The sequence below is a fragment of the Aulostomus chinensis genome, chromosome 23 (assembly GCF_037954235.1).
Source record: "Aulostomus chinensis isolate RoL2024-O1b breed Wild chromosome 23, RoL_Achi_v1.0, whole genome shotgun sequence".
NCBI lineage: Eukaryota > Metazoa > Chordata > Actinopteri > Syngnathiformes > Aulostomidae > Aulostomus > Aulostomus chinensis.
In genome coordinates this window covers 18,508,418-18,526,249 of record NC_141342.1, presented here as the reverse complement: position 1 = coordinate 18,526,249, position 17,832 = coordinate 18,508,418, and the positions used below count along the sequence as shown (strand labels likewise).

General features: G+C 43.3%; 1 protein-coding gene and 1 long non-coding RNA gene across 7 annotated transcripts in view; one reads left to right on the top strand and one right to left on the bottom strand.

The window, feature by feature from the left end:
• The window catches only part of sdk2b (sidekick cell adhesion molecule 2b), a 294,224-nt gene that overhangs the window by 77,904 nt on the left and 198,488 nt on the right, over nucleotides 1-17,832 (bottom strand). For all 6 annotated transcript variants that reach the window (XM_086195274.1, XM_086195277.1, XM_086195275.1 and 3 more), the window contains exons 2-3: nucleotides 16,669-16,828; nucleotides 293-399 (exon numbers count right to left, since the gene is read on the bottom strand). In XM_086195274.1, the coding sequence (XP_086051400.1) occupies nucleotides 293-399; nucleotides 16,669-16,828 (267 nt within the window). The remainder of the gene's footprint in view (nucleotides 1-292; nucleotides 400-16,668; nucleotides 16,829-17,832) is intronic.
• LOC147239899 (uncharacterized) lies at nucleotides 261-11,308 on the top strand. The gene is made up of 3 exons (XR_015111482.1): nucleotides 261-395; nucleotides 10,604-10,788; nucleotides 11,204-11,308. It is a non-coding gene; the product is annotated as an uncharacterized LOC147239899 (long non-coding RNA).

Genomic DNA, 17,832 nt, shown 5'->3' with positions numbered 1-17,832 from the left:
CAACAATATCAATCTAATGAGAATGCTGAGTGGAACAGCTGTCCGGGTTGATAACACCCCCGAATGAGATGCAGGTAGATCTTTCACACTGCCAACATCTGTCCCTCCCTCGTCAGTCCTTGATACAAAGGCAATCAAACAGAGTGTGGGCATGGTGTGTGTACTCCGCAGGCAGTCAAACACACACATATTATCTGTCTCTCCCTCTCTGTATCTATCTATCATCCATCCATTTATTCATCCATTAGGTCCATTCATCTGTGTTGCACCTGAATCCCTCAGAGATACTTACAGGCCACCTGCACTTCTGTGCGCCGCTGTAGAAGAGCTCCCACACGATTTCTGACGATGCAGCGGTAGAAGCCGGCATGGGAGCGGTCCAGTGAAGGGATGAGGTACCTGCACACACACACACACACACACACACACACACACACACACACACACACACACACACACACACACACACACACACACACAGCGTGACAGGTTACACATGACAATGCTTTTACAGCTCCAAAAAAATGTCAAATAGTCTGGGAAAAAATGTTGGAAATCAAAGAGATAGTAGCACATATGTTGAGAAGATGTCTAAGCACACACACACATGCGCACGCTCACACACACACACACACACACACACACACACACACACACACACACAAGCTTAAGACCGTCTAATAAAGGAGCAAGGGCACCGAGGACATCGCAGCTTAGCTGTTGTTTATTCCAATGATAATGATGCTCAAGAGGGTAACCCAGCCACCACAGTGAAGCACTCCCCAAAGACACACACACACAGGCACACACACACGCACACACACCACACACACACACACACACACACACACACACACACACTTAGGTACACAGGCAGAGAAAACAAACACCTGTATTAAGATGTCTTTTATGCAAATACACACACACATGCAGAAAATCCCCCGGGACAAAGATTGAATCTGTGTGTCTCCAGTCGTTGACACTCTTCCCTGTGACCTTGACTTAGAGCTTTAGCTGTGGCGGCAGTACTGCCTCCCCGCCATGCAGAGGCAGCGTTACATACTGATATTGCTTCTGTGTGTCTGGGAATGTACTCCAGACTGCCCATACACTTGATGTAGGTTGTATCTGCTGCATCTCAGCCACTATGATGACTCAAAACCAGATCTGGGACATTCGGAGGGTGCAGATGTCAACATAAATGACTGTATCTAAGGACTATTTTAACGATGTTCATACCCACATGTTTCTGTAAATCTGACTGTTTCAGATCGTCACTTTAAAAGCAGAAAGCACCCGAAGAAAGTACGGAACACTGATATATCCTGCCTTTCTCCCATTTATTCGCCCACGCGTCTAACAAATTTCACCCAAATCTTCCTGTTAGTTTTGTAGATATCTTGCTATAAATCAAACAAATACAAAAAAAAGACTTGAAATAAACAAACAACAAACCAAAGAAGCACGTCTGCTCCCTTTTTTGGATGCTCTCCTAAAACTAATTGTTTCTTGCCTTGCTCAAGCCACAACCTCCCACCAATAACAATATAATAACAATAACAACCTGGCCTTCTGGTTTCAAGACTCAAGACCAGCAGATTCATATCAGTTGTCAAAGTGTGAACATGAATATTTTTATCTTTACGTCTAATATCTAATATCTGAGGGATCGACTGTCGCAGAAGGATTTGAAGTAATTAAGCAAGTAGTTTCAGATCTCAGGCATCCAGACTATTTACAGCGCCAGGCATGGACGTCTTAACAGCCATCTAATAACTAATAAATGGTGCTGCGGTGGGATACACACAGTGTCCGACCGCTTAAGTGATTGCAAACACAGTCTGTAATGGCATGTTCCATGACAGCTCAACATGTAGAAGTTGATTCAGCCTCCAGCAAGTTGTACATGTTTAATTGGAGTCACTCTAGCACAACACATTCTTGTCAAAACAAATACTTCTTGTGGGAGGTGAAAGCGTTGCCACTAGGAGTGAGTTTGCCATCTTTGCTGTCACATTTCTTGCATTATGTGTGCTCAAGTGTACTTAAAACACTGCCAGGCAGTGTGTGTGTGTGTGTGTGTGTGTGTGTGTGTGTGTGTGTGTGTAAGTGCAACCTTAAGCGGGAGGGTTTACTAGTGTCTAGAGTAACCACATGCAATTTGTTCTTTTGCATAAATAAATTTTTTCTGGGCAGGAGAGGAATAAATGAATGAGAGGTAAAGGAGAGCGAGTGAAGAGTTCACAAGTGCTTTTGAGGAGCTGAGGAAAGTTTAGACAGACAGAGGAGGAGTGAATGTTTGGGCTGAGGCAGTCAACATTAGAAGAAGCAGAAAATGTTCTTTCAAACATCTTGGTGGAGGTGGAGCGCGGCATCCAAAACCCCGCTGGGCCAGATTGATTTAACAGACTATTTCTTTCACAATTGCCTTTGATGAAGTTCTCCGTTGTGTGCAGTTCTTTAAAATTATCCCCATCACACACACAACACCGATTCAGCCTATAGAAAAACAGCTGCAGAGCAGCGTTGACCACCACGGTCTTCCTCGGTCACATGTGGAGTCCTCGGCCGCATCTTTCCACTTGATGGCGAAGGCTGTCACCGCAGGGATGTAGCGTGCGGCTTTGTCCCATAGTTTCCAGCCCTCCCAACAGGCGCCCTGATGGACCAGGGCAGATGCTAGTGCAGCAACCGGGACACATGCTCTCATCTGGCTTCCCACCTTGGCCAATTTGTGTCTGAACAAAAGACCAACCAAATCAGCGGCAACACAGGGAAACAAATCAGCGGCACCAGTGTTGGTAGGCAACACAACAGACCGCTGCCCAGTTGGGTACAGAATAAGCGTCCTCCTTGAGACTGGCCTGCATTTACATATTCATAAAATGTTAGGATTCTTAGAGTCTACCAAAGTGTTGCTCCACAAGGCCGGCATTTCCTTTTCATTGCATCCAGCAGAAACTCCATGTTTGTTGTGATTCAGATGAATGACCGGGTGCTGAGAACCTATTAAGGCCTGAAAGACTGTTTAAGAGTAGAAAAATGTTCAGTTTTGGTGAAAACACATAAGACATCACTGTCATTTTCTACCCAGTCCACCCCAGTAGAGGATGGGCAGGACAAATACCACTGAGATAAACAATAGAGGAGTCCTTCACCCACATGATTACACTTGGGAAGACATTTCCTCGCCAATAAAATCTTTGGCGCGTCTGTCTCCTCTCCCTTTATGGTTCAGGCTTTGTTTAGGAGCAACGAGGAGTACTTCCTCCGACATTTACACTTAAACGGATACTGCAGATCCAAAATCTAGAGCAACCACAGCTGCATCTCAGACGCGTTCTCAAATGGCCCCACCTGGGTGCATTCAAGGGAGCTGCAGGCATTTTCAGCTGCACAAAAGCCTTTTCTTGAGCCATACGATCAGGTTCTCAGTAAGCGAATTGAACTACTGCTTGGAAACTGTAGAACTGACAAATTCATGTTGTACAGAATGAGATGTAACATAAAACTCCCACAACTGAGTGATGATCTTGTGCGGTCATGCCAAGCATCACTGTGCTGTAAGACTTTGTTGTACTTATCGAGACCGACGCTAATAATACGACACTGACCAACAGCACAAACAGAGCTGCACTGTTGTTGAAGGCAGATTTATCAGAGCATGATGGATAGTTTAAAACTGAAACAGAACAAGCAGATGTATCATCTTGTCAAAACTTGGCACGTACTATATCGTCACAGTGCAGCTCAACTGTTGATGCGCAATCCTGGAGGTGGCTAATGTAGCTGCTAGCCATGAGCCCAAAGTAAATATGAGGAGCGGGCAACAGAAATCTGGAAACATCACTTCCTTCTGACTCCGAAATTCATTTCATTTTCAGACCTGAAGACTTCTGCTTCACTGGCATCACTTGAGGCAATTCGTCCTATTGCGCAGCTCCCACAGGAGCCAAAAAAAAGAGCTTTGTACAACTTTTCTGACAGATGCAGTACTACTCCTCCAGACCTGTAAACAGACTTTGATGTATGAAATTGGCGGAGTTCCCCTTTAAAAGAAACCCACGTAAAGTACACAAGAACACCCTCACAGCACCTTGGCCCAGATTCAAGTCTCAGGATCACTGCAGGAGGAATGAACACCATCACTTCAAATGATCTTCCCTCATTTGGTGGTTTGATGGTGGTGGTAGGGAGCAATGCCTCATGAGTTTGTCCAAAATCTGGACCCAGTTTAGACCAGCGGTTCCTCCATATGAGGCAGATGCAGCCATATTCACAAATCTTGATCTTGAAATGTTACGCTGAGGAAGAGTTGTGCTCAGCACAGGAAGAGTTCTGATCATTGACGCCCGTTTTGCACGGTGGCCAAACCAGGCAAGTATGGCTGTACAATGGCAATATATATATATATATATATATATATATATATATATATATATATATATATATAAAATTTGTGGCTTCACAAACCCCTGCATATTATAAGTACCATAATTTTGTTTCTTTCACCGGAATCAATACATCATGACATCAATCAATACATCCGTAGAACAAAGCCAACAAACCAAGCTTGTTTTCTTTCTAGCTAGCTACTAGCTAGCAACCTAGACTGACGGAATAATGGACTCAGGCTGTTCCGACTGTTCAAAAAACATCGATAAACAAACAACGATCAAATCTCGTTCGCTAAACGAGAGTGATTTTGATAGGCGTCAATGTGAAAAAAAAGCTGTGGCTGTACCTCGGAAAAAGCTGCTAGCAAACGAAAGTAGCACTGCTCTTACAAGTATCTGGGTGTGTTAAAAGGTTCAAACCCCCCCCCCCCCAAAAAAAAAGTAAAAAATAAAGAAAGACAGAAATGGTGACATTAGCAGCACTGACAGTTGGAGTCAGCCAAAAAAAGTATGTTCAAGCTTATTCAACCAACCGCGAGGCTCCATGAAGGTTTTGTGTCTTCTTCATGTTCTACAAAATAAATTCCTAACAACATTTTGAGGGGGAAGAACTCATATGAGGGGAGTATATTAAGGGTGAGAACCGTGCAAGGAAGCGAAAGAAGTGTAAAGTCACATCAGAGTTTAGGTGGAGAACCAGCAGCAGACATGACAGGAGTAGCAGCCGACAGGTGGTGTCGCCGCTCTAAGTTTAACCCCACTGAGGCCTGCTGAGACTTCATCCTGGAGCCAGTTCCTTCAGGGTGACTTTAGAGAGTGTTCTCTCTGTCTCCCTCTTTCGCTCCGTCCCCCTTATAATGAATACAATTAACCTTTGCAGAGCTGTGCACGATGGCAGCAGGTGGGGGGAGCCAGCGGGAGCTCGCCATGTTGGACAGAGATTGATTGATGTTCCTGTGGTCAGTGCACCCTGTCAGATCCCCTTTAATTAGCCCCACTCAGGAGAAATGATTAGACGAAGGAGCGGCTTGGAGACAAATAGAAAGATGGAAGAAAGAGGGGGGAGGGGAGGGGAGGTAAGGGGAAGGTGTGTGAGGGGTGACGGTACAAGAGAGAAGATGGAAGGAAAGGAAGATGAAGGAGTGGTAGAGGGTGATTGACAAGACCAGTCCTTGATTGAAGACGGCTGTAATGATCTTAATAACACGATTCTTCTGCCCAGGGGTAACTCCAGTAACGTTTCACTTAAATTGCTGGTTATACTGTAAGATTATAATCTCTCATGCACATATTATTATAATTATACTTTAAACGAAAGAAGAGAAATAATCAGGAGTGAAGCACTGCAAGGATGATTCATATCATTTTCCTACTTGCGCCAATCGGGAGCACAGGGGCTCATTCATACGACAGACAAATCTGATCAAACCTCTCGTTGCTGAAAATCACGATGGCTAACAAAGGCTTAAATGTTACAAGGGTTCCATGACAAATGTCAGGAGCAACTGAGTAGAGGGAGATGACAACCCAGAAGTGTCGCCATGGACCAAAAATCAACCATGTTTTTTCACATTCGATTTTGGACGGTTGATGAAAATAAGCTCCTTCGCAAACAAGCACTTTTGAGACTTGCAGCTTTGTTCAGCCAAATAATCTCCACCTTCCAGTTTTAAGATTTTTGAGGAGTGAAGTTAAACCACAAAGCTGATGCATCACTTCAACATCACCATAACTAGCGAGCTTTGTCCATTTTCCTATTTGCCATTGTTAGCTTGATGGCATTAAACTTCCATGGCAATGACTTTTGAGCTTCTTGGTAGCAACATGAAGGCGTCAAGACTTCAAAACAAGTGTGGTGTTTACTTATGTGCTTCATACTGTAGAACAAAAGGTGAACAAAGCTTAAGCTAGCTCGTCTGAGCCACAGGGATTTATCTGGAAAACCAGTTCAGTCAGGACTCATTCCAATGCTACGCCATAGAAGTTTGGTTTTGCTTCCTGCCTGTAAGGCTAAACAGAGGGCTAAAAGTTCTCTTGTCTGTAAGAACACATTTGTTCAGGAGAAAACTTCACCAATGAGGCCCCATGTTTATCTATTATCTCCATTCATTTATTCAGGCTTTCCTTCAACGTTCCACTCATCTGCATTATGAACAGAAGTTCACTGTATACTGAAACGAGGAGAACTTTGCGTGTCCTTTCCTTAACACCAACCGCATACAACACATGACAGGTAATGGAGACTTGTGGATGAAGCTACTGGAAATCAAGAGTGGGTCATTTGTCCTTAGGTCCAGAGGGATAGCATATAAAACTGTCTGATGGAGACAATTTACACAAACTATTGTCGACTGTATTTTGTCATTCCTTTTTATATATATCGATTTGTCTGCTTTATCATGTTCTTCTCTGCACAATTTGCTTGTTATGATGTCTGTAAAATCCAATTTGCTCTTTGCGATGGACTACCCGAAGCTGTGAGGTATCCGTATTGGCCGGTCCAGCATGGGGCGTTCACATGTGATCATACCAGTTGACGGAAATAAAGGTGCAAATGGCACTTGTATCAAATCTATGTAATACAAAAAAAGACTGAAGAGGTGGGTGGTGCAGTTTAAACCTGGAATGCAGAAACGGGAACTGAATAACTACATAACTGTAATGGATTCTGAACACAGACAGACTGGAGGTCGTGCTTTTATATCTGTTGTTTGATCAGATATTGAACTGAACTGAACTTTTTCTGTAGAAAACTGAATTTTTTTTTTCTCCCCTCAAAGACAAAGTTAAAGCAAAGACAAAAGAAGGATAAGCAACAAGAACAACAGCAGCAGTTGTGTAACACACCGTTTTAGGAGTGTGTCTAGTTGGTGCGATCCTGCCAATCTAAAAACAGTGAAATTTTATTTCAGCCGCATTGATATACCTCCAGTTGCTGATAAATGAAAATATTTGGGCTTACTGAAGTACTTTAGCCTCTCAATGTGTGACTGATTTACAATTACAAGTGGTGTTATCAACAATCGTGGACCAAAATACCTCTGGACCCAGTTGGTTAGGCCTCCAACCAATCAGAGCAATGACATCAGCAAAGTAGGAATGAAGGGACAATGCTTGGTTGTGTTTTTAAAGAAATACTGCTGGGTTTCTTTCATGTCTGGGCTAGACTGCACAATATCAGCCCTGTTATAGCCCGAACTAGAAGACGAAGGGTGTCAGGAGGTCTCGGGAACAATCAGTGGGCATCTGGTGTGACATTAAATCATGCAAAAGAGCAGATGCCCACAGCTCCTGTAATTCTACCAGTCTCCTTACCAATGACATGGTGAATCTGACACAACCTGGGATAATCTCTATGAACACATCATGGATATAAAATTTGGAATTTGTCAGTCAGAGAGAAGCTGTTGTCATAGGGAAGCTTGTGGTTTCCATTTAAAAAGCTTTGACAGACACCTTTCAGCAGGCTTCAGTCGTGTCGACATAAACAGTCCTTGTGGAGTGCAAAAGAGACAAAGCATTAGTGGGAACACAGGGTCAGAAAATGGGTGAAGTCTGATGTTTTAACAGAGCTGTTTTAGTGGTTATAACTCCATGCAAACATCTAAAGTTGCTAAACAGACTGTAAACAATGACTGTTAGACAGAACAGGCAGTCTCGGACCGGATATCCCCTGGCTATAATACTGGCCCTTGTTCCAACAGGATAAGTTGCCAGACATAGCTGATGGATTGTGCGATTGATCCCATCATAACACTGCTGTGAAAGCACACTCAACAGACCCGCATTTGTACCCATTTTCATCTGTACTCCTGCTATGTTGCTGTTACATTGCTGGTCACTGCACTACCGTATTTTCCGCACTGTAAGGCGCACCTAAAAGCCTTGAATTTTCTCAAAAACTGACAGTGCGCCTTATAATCCGATGCACCTTATATATGGATCAATATTGGTTAATTATGGCTACCGTAGTCAGGGGGCGTTGCCGAAGTAACAGTGGTAAAAACGGTAAAGGGGAAATCCAGACACGCTTACAACGCAGATTTCAAACTCAAGTCTATCAGTCACACAGCTACTGGTACCAGTAAAGACCCCAAAATGGCTTCGTCCAAGAGACACGCTAACGACAGAGAGTTCAAACTCAAGGCTATCAGTCACGCAGCTACCGCTACATACGGTACCGTATTGTGAATGCACTAACTTGTTTTGGGAGTGAACAGAGCTGTCAGAACGTTGGTTTGTATTCTACGAATAAAGTTTGACCGACTGACTTATCTGACTGTTTTGTTGACATTCCCTTTAGCGCAGCTCCATCTAGTGGATGCATAACGCAACCCCAGCCATGACAGTAGTTTCTATTCTATGCGCCTTATAATGTGGTGCGCCCTATATATGAAGACAGTTTTAAAATAGGCCATTCATTGAAGGTGCGCCTTACAATCCGATGCGCCTTATAGTGCGGAAAATACGGTACTTTTTTGGAACCCTTCTGCCCGTTGGAAGCCACGAGACTGTCATCAAATGTTCCAGGATTCTAACTGGTGCATGATGTGATATGTTTTTGCAACTGATCCACACACACGGGTGAAGAGCATAACAGAGCTGAGCTGATCGAGCCATTAATTCAGGGCCTTTTACAGTTGCAAACAACTACATGTATAATACATGATGATGAGCGGTAAGCCCTCAAGGATATGCTGTGAGAGGTGGAACATTCGGGGTTGGTGGTTAATGCAGGTAGTTGTCCTTGTACTTTTTTTTGGGTGGGTGGGGGGGCTCATAATCCAAGCTGTGAATCAGCCATTAGAATATCAGCTGTACCTGCCGACAGTGACACCGACACCCACGCAGACGCACATATGCATACACACTCCATCTGAATAACAAACAAATGTCAGTTCTTTTTTTCTTTAAAGCTCTCATGCTTGCACTTTCTGAATCACTCACTCAGTCCACTCGGCCATGCAAACAAAGAGTGAGCGAGTGCATATAGTGGGAGAGAGAAAGGTAGAAAACAACATCTATTGTATCTGGAGGATGTGGACAAGTATGCCAGGAAGATAGAGAATGGACACTTTTAGTTACAGAGGGAATCCATTAAGGTCATCCACTGAGAAATGCCGCCTGGCTGGCTCAGTCCAGGCCCCAGCAACCCCTGACAAGATGCGACGCAAGTACAGATACTAAGTGTAGGCAAGTTTTCTGCCTCTCTCTCTCTGTCTTCCTAGAAAGAATACTGCTCATTAGGCATAAGGACAGGATAAGGATAATAAAATCAAATAAATGACGCATAATTCTACATATGCCCTTCTGCCCGTGAAGGATCGGCGCACTTGCTCTAACCCCTGGTACAGGACAATAACACTTCTGTAAATGTAGGTACACTTCTTAAGAATGTTTCCTAAAGGTAATACGCTGGTCATCAAAAGGGTAAGGTTATTAAGTTACTGATCGTCAAAAGGGGACATTTGCAACAAAAAGCATTGGTGCCTTCCTGGTACCCTCATTTTTGAAAGTTCACACTAAGAGCTGTGAGCAAAATGTTGGATATTCCTTCTCATTTTCAGTGGAAAATGAAATAAATTGAGACAAAGCTGTGGTTAAGGTTTGGTTGGGTTAAGACATAAAAACCACTTGGTTAGGGTTAATATACAAATACATAAAAACAGCTGCAGATGTCCCAAAGTTTGTCTAAAATCAACTGATTCTCCCCTCAGGACAATGGCTGCTAACATCATAAAATACACGATACAAATTATAGTGCAATACTTTTTTGTAGGTATTAGTATGAAGAGAAATTGAGAAAAACCCTGAAAGATTTGACTGAATTGGAACTTCCAGCAAGTCAACTGACCATAAATTAATTTCTTTCTCTGGAAACCTAAACTGTTTTTTTTTTTTCTCCCCCTGGACAATTATGATGCAGGACTCTATAAAGGGAGGCAGATTTAGTTTTACGAGGACGACGTTTGTCATCTTTTATTATCAGCCTCACGATGGGGCCGTGCAGATGTGGGGAAACAGATACATAAATCAAGTTCTCCACAAATGATTATTTATTAGAATTTAACTTAATTGTGAAACAATCACATGGAAGTAGCGTAGCAAAAATCTGGGACATATGGAAATGATGAATGATGCTAAGTGGAGGGAAGCAGCATACCAAGTGTTTGTCAAATTATAACATTTGGGTCTGCCCTTTTAAGGTGCACTCAGCGTTGTCGCCTGACGCCACTTCTGTTGACGTTGGCTGTCAAGACCAAAGAGAAAACAAAGCAAGCTCGCCCCTCCCCCTGTGTTTCCGTCAATGTCATGAACGCGCGTCGACGTCGAAAGGTGATCTGTTCTGTGCCAACAGTGCTAAGATGAGTGAGCAAACGCCAACGGTTCGGTGAGTACATTTTTATTGTCTTTATAGAATATTTTTTTACAATATTAGGTTATGTGTTGTGTTATATTGAAAATTAATTTATGCGCTTATGCGAAAGAGACACTTCTTGTAGAATTTTTTTCCTTCCTGGAATCCATGCTAGAGCTCACTGGGACCTGTAGCGTAAGCCAGGCATAACAAACTATTACATTGAAAAATGGCTTAAAAGTGTCATAGCTACGACGCTACTCAGTCGACTCTGCTTTTTCCCCAATGTATACACGCGCACTAACCCCCCCATCCCCAACCATCTTGTCGGTGATTGGCTGGAATGTGGTTTGTTATGTTTACGTGCACATTCTTTGCACTCAGTGTTTGTTTGCCGTTTGAGCCCTGTGTTGTCTCCAGAGACTGGACTTTTTCGTGGTTTATTCAGGGGGCAGGCTGCTAGCGGATCAAGGGGAGATGCCTACGATTAGAGACATGCCGAAACCATGCAGCAAGGCTCAGTGCACCTTAAAGCCTCTGGGACGGTGGCTGAACAGGTAAACTGCCCTCTGCAATACAACAGCAAAACGAGAATATCGCGGCGTTTTTCATTCATTTCCCACGTGAAGGTCTCCTGATTTATGACAAAGGCCAGCCAGATAAACATTTCCTCTCCCACACATGTACGTTGACCCTGCTCCTGATCTACACAAGTGCTAAAGGTAGAATAAAACAACTCGACTTTGCACTTTGTTGTTGTTTGCCTCCTCCGCCAACCAGTGAAGTTGCAGCTTCCAGTGTTTCTTGTATATCCATGATATTGCAGAATACCGTGGAAGTGTGAATATTCAAGCCAGCTGTTATTGCAGGCAGTTGTCCTTGTGATTGCAAAAATGTTTCACATTCTGCTGTGAATAATGTCTGTCCAGAGTTCACCACATGTAGAGTTTGAGGGCCTTAAAGAGAATGTAGAAACTGTATCTCTTTAAGGCCTCTTAGTTAAGGCACTGAAAGACGTCCAGAAAAGTGTTTTCACAGATTATGTGATGTCACACCGAAGCTGACCTTTGAGTCTCTGGGCAGTCAATTTAATCATGTAATTCTATCTATGCAACCTTTCGTCATAATCAGCACATGCATTCAAGGCCAAAAAACAGTTATATGAGGTCACAGTGACCTTTGACCTTCAACTTCTGATCAGCTCATCCTTGAGTCTACACATTGAGAGAAAATCCCCTGAGGTGTTCCTGCGACATCGTGTGGGACATACGTGGGACATACGTGGGACACAATGAATTTGACCTCTGACCACCAGAATCCATTCGGTTCATCCTTCATTCCAAGCGCAAATTTGTGCCAAATTTAAGGAACTGGCACAAGTGAAAAAAGGACAGACAACTTGACCCAAAAGCATAATGGCGTGGCTGTTGCCGGCAAAATCAAGTTAATTTCTGTTCCCATCATCATTTGCTTCATTTCTGGCAATACCAAGAGTAGCAATGAGTCAACATTCAAGTACCACACTGCAGTTGTATGCCTACAGTACATGACGTGCTAGCAACTTCCACTTTTGACAATCTTTTAAAATCACCCTTGAACCCAGTCTGAAGTAATTCCTTCAATATTTTACTGAGATGTTGCATTAACAGGAATGGGATGTACGGAAAAACGACCTGAAAACATGATACTTCCAGGACTGTAGTGTGAGAAGAAACATTTAAAGAAAAGGTAAACGGAACACAAGAACAGTAGCCAATCCTGTTTTCGGTCAATCTTGGAACTCACATGATTAGAGCAAGCTAATATTGCCGAATGTTCTATCACGTCACTTGTACCCGTCCAAGTGCTTTTGTAGGCTTTTAGAGACTCTCTGGGGAAGAGCACTTGGATGTTGATTGAAGTTGATGTCTGCTTTGGCCGTTTCGCTCCTCATGAAAGCACCCCGGGCGCATTACAAGAGTCAGTAAGATTTAATCAATCAGGTTTTGAGAGATATCTTTCAATATCTGTGGATTTAAGTGTGTGGGGAACTTCGACAGCTTGATATGAATGCTAGTACCAATTATCCTTTCCTGCCAACATGGCAGTGTAAACAAAACCAGTCGCGTGACCCCTGGAGCTCTACAGTGTTGTGTCTAGACGTAAATACTGTATATGCGGGATCATTATTAGGATATTTGATGCCACAGACGGTTAACTATGTAGCCAAACTAGCCTGATGCCTGATTTCAGAGTTCACCATCAACATGAAAATGGCCTGAGTCATGGATGAGTTTGACTTGTTGAAAGTAGGAATAACAGTTAAATCCATCTAACATACTTTATCGGTTGACTGAGACATGTAGGTTTAAGTACTTCTCCATAATGGCCTGTTGATAACTCTTTCACTTTCACTCACTCTTGTTTGAGTTCCTTCTTTTAATTCCATTTCCTGTATCTCGGCATGATTGCGATGTTTCCAATTTCACGCCACGCCCGCCCAAATGATCCTACAAGGCAGCTGGATTCATGACATCGCATGAGAATATAGCTTCCCACGGTAGAAGCGGTGCTGCCGTTTCTCTTATCAGTAGACTGTTGCATGGTACGCAATGTTGTATAACCCAACCCTGCACATAATATATATGTTAAAAACCAAATGTAATGAAATCTAATCTCGTCTATCATCACATAATCACATTTGCTGGCGTGTGCAGCTTTTCTTTTGTTAGCCGGCTGAGCTCATCATCTCCTTCCTCCAGACATGGAAATAACATAGTATTGAACCGGTGTTAATTTGTTCAGAGGCACCATGAAATGATATCAGCTGAAAAATATGAGCGTCACGTTAAAAGGGTGGATTAACATGAGGCAGGGAGGATGAATGAAGAGGAGGGGAGATGGAGAGAGGCTTTTCAGGAAATGTTTCATGCTACACTAACATGTATTTTGGCCGATTTCTGAACACGCTGACGACAGTCTGCAGGGACCAACTATTACCAGGAAGACCCAAGTGGTACTCTATTATCCCAGCTGTCAAAATGTTCATCTATGTTTATTTTTCCTCCTTCTTGATTGTGAAAAGCAGTGTTGACCAAGGAAGCGCTTCTTTTGTTGTGATTGTGTTGCAGGGAAAAAGTAATTTCCACATCTCAAAAATTGACAGCAACAAGGGACAGTTAGTACATAGAGATAAAAAAGTAAATCCGCATGAACTTGAGAGGCTGAGGCTGTCATATCTTCTCCATCATGCAATTTCATTTTCTTGTGTCACTGATTAGATTACCTCGGCTTTATTTTATTTTTATTTTTTGGGCCTCTGTGTACTTCTTTGACACTATTTTTGTTTTGTTTTTGTCCGCCAGTCTCATTGTGATATGAAAATCAGGGGAAAACTTTCCTCGTCCTCACAGGCCAGACTTCACCGGAGCAGCCGAGAACCACTAGACAAACAAAAAGACTCTGGAGGTTTGATTAATAATTAACTCTCTTAATTAAAATTCTAGGTTAATCTGCACCATATAAACTGGTGGCGTGCCAGGTGTGTTTCTTGAGGCTTTAATCATGTCATAGAAGGCGCTACGCTGTGTTTTTATAGAGAACCAAAGCACTGTGCGTAGTATTGGGTAGTTTAAAAAAATGTACCTGGAGATACATGAACATTTGAGAACAAAAACAATGCAACTGTGAATAAATGTGTAATGCTGGCTACAAAAACTGCACCAATCTCTCCTCTGTAACCCCCCCCCCCCACACACACACACACACACCCTACATGTTGAATAGTAATGCCTGTGCACACATACACCTTGCTGTATTGATCGATTGCCAGAGGACACAAGGTCAAGTCGCATCGTGTCAATATTTAAAGCAGCACTCAGCACTCGGGACCTCTAGTATAACCTCATTAATATGGGGGGGTCTATTCTGCTCAAATACACTCCTGACAGGGTCAGGGTCTGAAGCGGAGCGAGGCTGCATACATTCACATAAATAATGTGTGCAACGATGTTTTTTTTAACGCGGAACACTGCGGAAACACAAGTGAAACGAATGGCACTAATGTTTTCTTTCCTGTCTTCACGTGACAAACATGCTGCGCGGCACATGACTTGGATCCAGTGTTTATGTGTCGTAGCTACTTTGGATTTAGCTGTGACTGGAAGCCCATTTTTCAACAGGCCCAGACCCCTGCTAACATTTGATTGCAACAGGAAAGTGTTGAAGGACCCTGCAGAAGCCACGGGTATTCATCGGCTCCAGAGCTGGGTCATCAGTTGTGGCCGACTTCAGCCGGTAACTTCTGAGACTTTTGGGCTTTTTTCGTCTCCAATTCTTTACCAGTCAGCATTGATTTCGGAAAACAGATTTAAGCAAGAGATAGGAAATACTATCTACCAAAACACACTGCCCTCAACGCTGTTTTCGACTTTATTTTTTCCCCTTTTTTCCCCCTTTCCGGTACGTTTGTGACATTGAACCCGATGCATCAGAAAATGAAAAACAAAACTAAAAGGCGACTCATCTTCTCGCATGGCTTTAACCTGGTCCCCTCTTGATGTCTTTGGACTGTGGGAGGAAGCCGGAGTACCAGAGAGAACCCACACAGGAAAAGGGAGAACATGGAGACTCCACACAGAAAGACCCCGTGCTCCAGCCGGGGCTGGAACCCAGAACCTGCTTGCTATGAGGCGACAGTGCTGACCACTGCTCCACCGTGCCGTGGTACATTTGAATGTCCAACAAAAGTAATTTCATAAGGCTGTCAATTGGGGGGGGGGGGGGGGGGGGGATAGGCAGAATCAAAAACATCACAAATGTTTGACTAAGGAGGAACTTTAGCTGCTGTATCACCTATAAATGCCATATACGTAAATATGAAGCGTGTAACATCCTGTATGCCTCAGTTGTGCTCTTGTCAGGTTTTTTTTCTCAGAAAACTCCACCTACATTGTACATCGAGTGGCCTACGTGTCACATCACTAACCTGTCATGCTTTTATACAGTGCACTCACACACTCACTCTGAAGTACAGTAGAGGGATTCTCAAGTGCAGTCCATTCTGACCAATTGTTCTAGTTTTTGAGTGTCACTTCAGCCTCTCCCGGCACACTGTTCCCTCCCCCGGTCTTATCTGTCTCCAGAGATCATCAAGAGAAAGCTCCCAATGAGGCTGATGCTGCTTCACCGTCTGTTGTCTTGTCACATATGAACACAGCAGTTACGCTAAGATCAGCAAAGGATGTGTCAATGAGCTTTCTTTCAATCCTCCAGTGCTTCATTCACGCTGTCTGCTCACTCTCACACACACACACACACACACACACACACACACACACACACACACACACACACACGGCCTACATAGAAACATTTGGTGAAGACGCTTCTCTATAAGATAAGACGATGTTTGCTACATGATTAGGATCTTCCAGTTACCATTAAAGACACTCTATCTCCTGCTCTAACCCTCGTTCACGCCTGCTTCTCTGCAAAGAGTAATGGAGGTCACGGAGTCAGGAGGCGAAAGCAGAGAAGAAGCAGAGAAAGACAACTAAAGTAAAACAACAAAAGTTCCTTTTTTTAAATTAGGAGGTCTGCCCATTGACACACAAGACCACGAAATGCTACTTTTGGGCATTGTAGCCTACAAGTACAACTCTTATTAATTAAGAAAATATGATTCAAAGACAGCAAATATCCCTATCTATATGAACTTATAGCATGATTTATTAAACCCCTGGTGTTCAATTTTAAGTATTACACTTGTACATCAAATCCATGGTATAGGTTATGGGATATACACGTAGCCACATATGCTATGCTGTCGCTAACGGTGCGGCCTGATTTGCACCTTCCTAGAAATTATTACCCCTCTTTTCTGTTTTATATTTAGTTCAGTAACTGTTTCAACTTCTAAACCGTTTTCCCCACCTGTACTCCAGTGAAAAGCGGGTCAGCTCTGTGCTGTTGTGGATCCATTTGAACTCCAGTGGCCAGCTCCCCTCGGCCATACAGGTCAACACCAGTCTGTTGCGTTCCAAATGGAGCTGGCTGCGCACCGGCTCCGTCTTGAAGTATGGAGGCACGTCATCTGGGGGAAAAAAAAAAAAACTAAGAAAATAAGGAACACATTTTTTCAATTAAGTTTCTTCGTGTTGTTGTTTTAAACCAGCACGTCATAAAACCCCCCCAAAAGGATCCCAATAAAAAACCACAGATTACTATCATTTATCGTACATCCATGGACTTGGAGGAACAAGTAAAGATAATAGGGAAAAGGGGGACTTTTAGGGATAAGGAATGATGTATATTCCGTGATAATTTAACTTTTATCCTGATAATGTCCACATGAACTAACACCAAGACTCCACAATACTGGTAAATGATGGAGAGGCAAAGTCTCTCTCTCTCTCTCTCTCTCTCTAGTGACTGACTGTCGCAGATTGTGGGGTGCAGGGATCTCGGATCTCACCTAAGACAAAGTCAACACTTCTGTGTGCGATTTCTACTAAGCAAACAACAAGTTTCCACCCGCCAGACGGTAAATCATCTGAAATCATCCAGGTCCTAATCTCACGTAAACCAGTGTTGCTTATATTGGGTGGACTAGGGGTGTCAGAGATATATGGCGAACCAGGAGGAGGAAGGGGAGGCATGAGGTCATGAGGGAGGACTTCCTACATCTTCTGTTTGCTTGTGTTTCAGTAACTCCTTGGCACAACTCTCCCTGAGCTAGACAGAAGAGGAGTAAAGTCTGGGAGGAGGCATGAAATCCTTTCATCATTTGTTCGCCTCCACTCCGTTTCGCTCTGTCTTTCACTCATTTCTGTGGTTCTTGAACATGCTCCGTTGAGTGTGAAGGAATTGATTGAGGAGGACCAGTGAGAGCCTCCCCACAGGGTGATGCACATACTGAACGTAGCAGCGCGCACGCATACACACACACACACACACACAGATTTTTATATCTCACTCAAGAAGCCTCACACAAACTGTCAAGTTCCCTCGAGATTGTAATATCTCACCCTTGATAAATGATGCAAAAATGGAGAGCTTACTTGATGATCATTGTAAATATAGAACACATTAATTGGA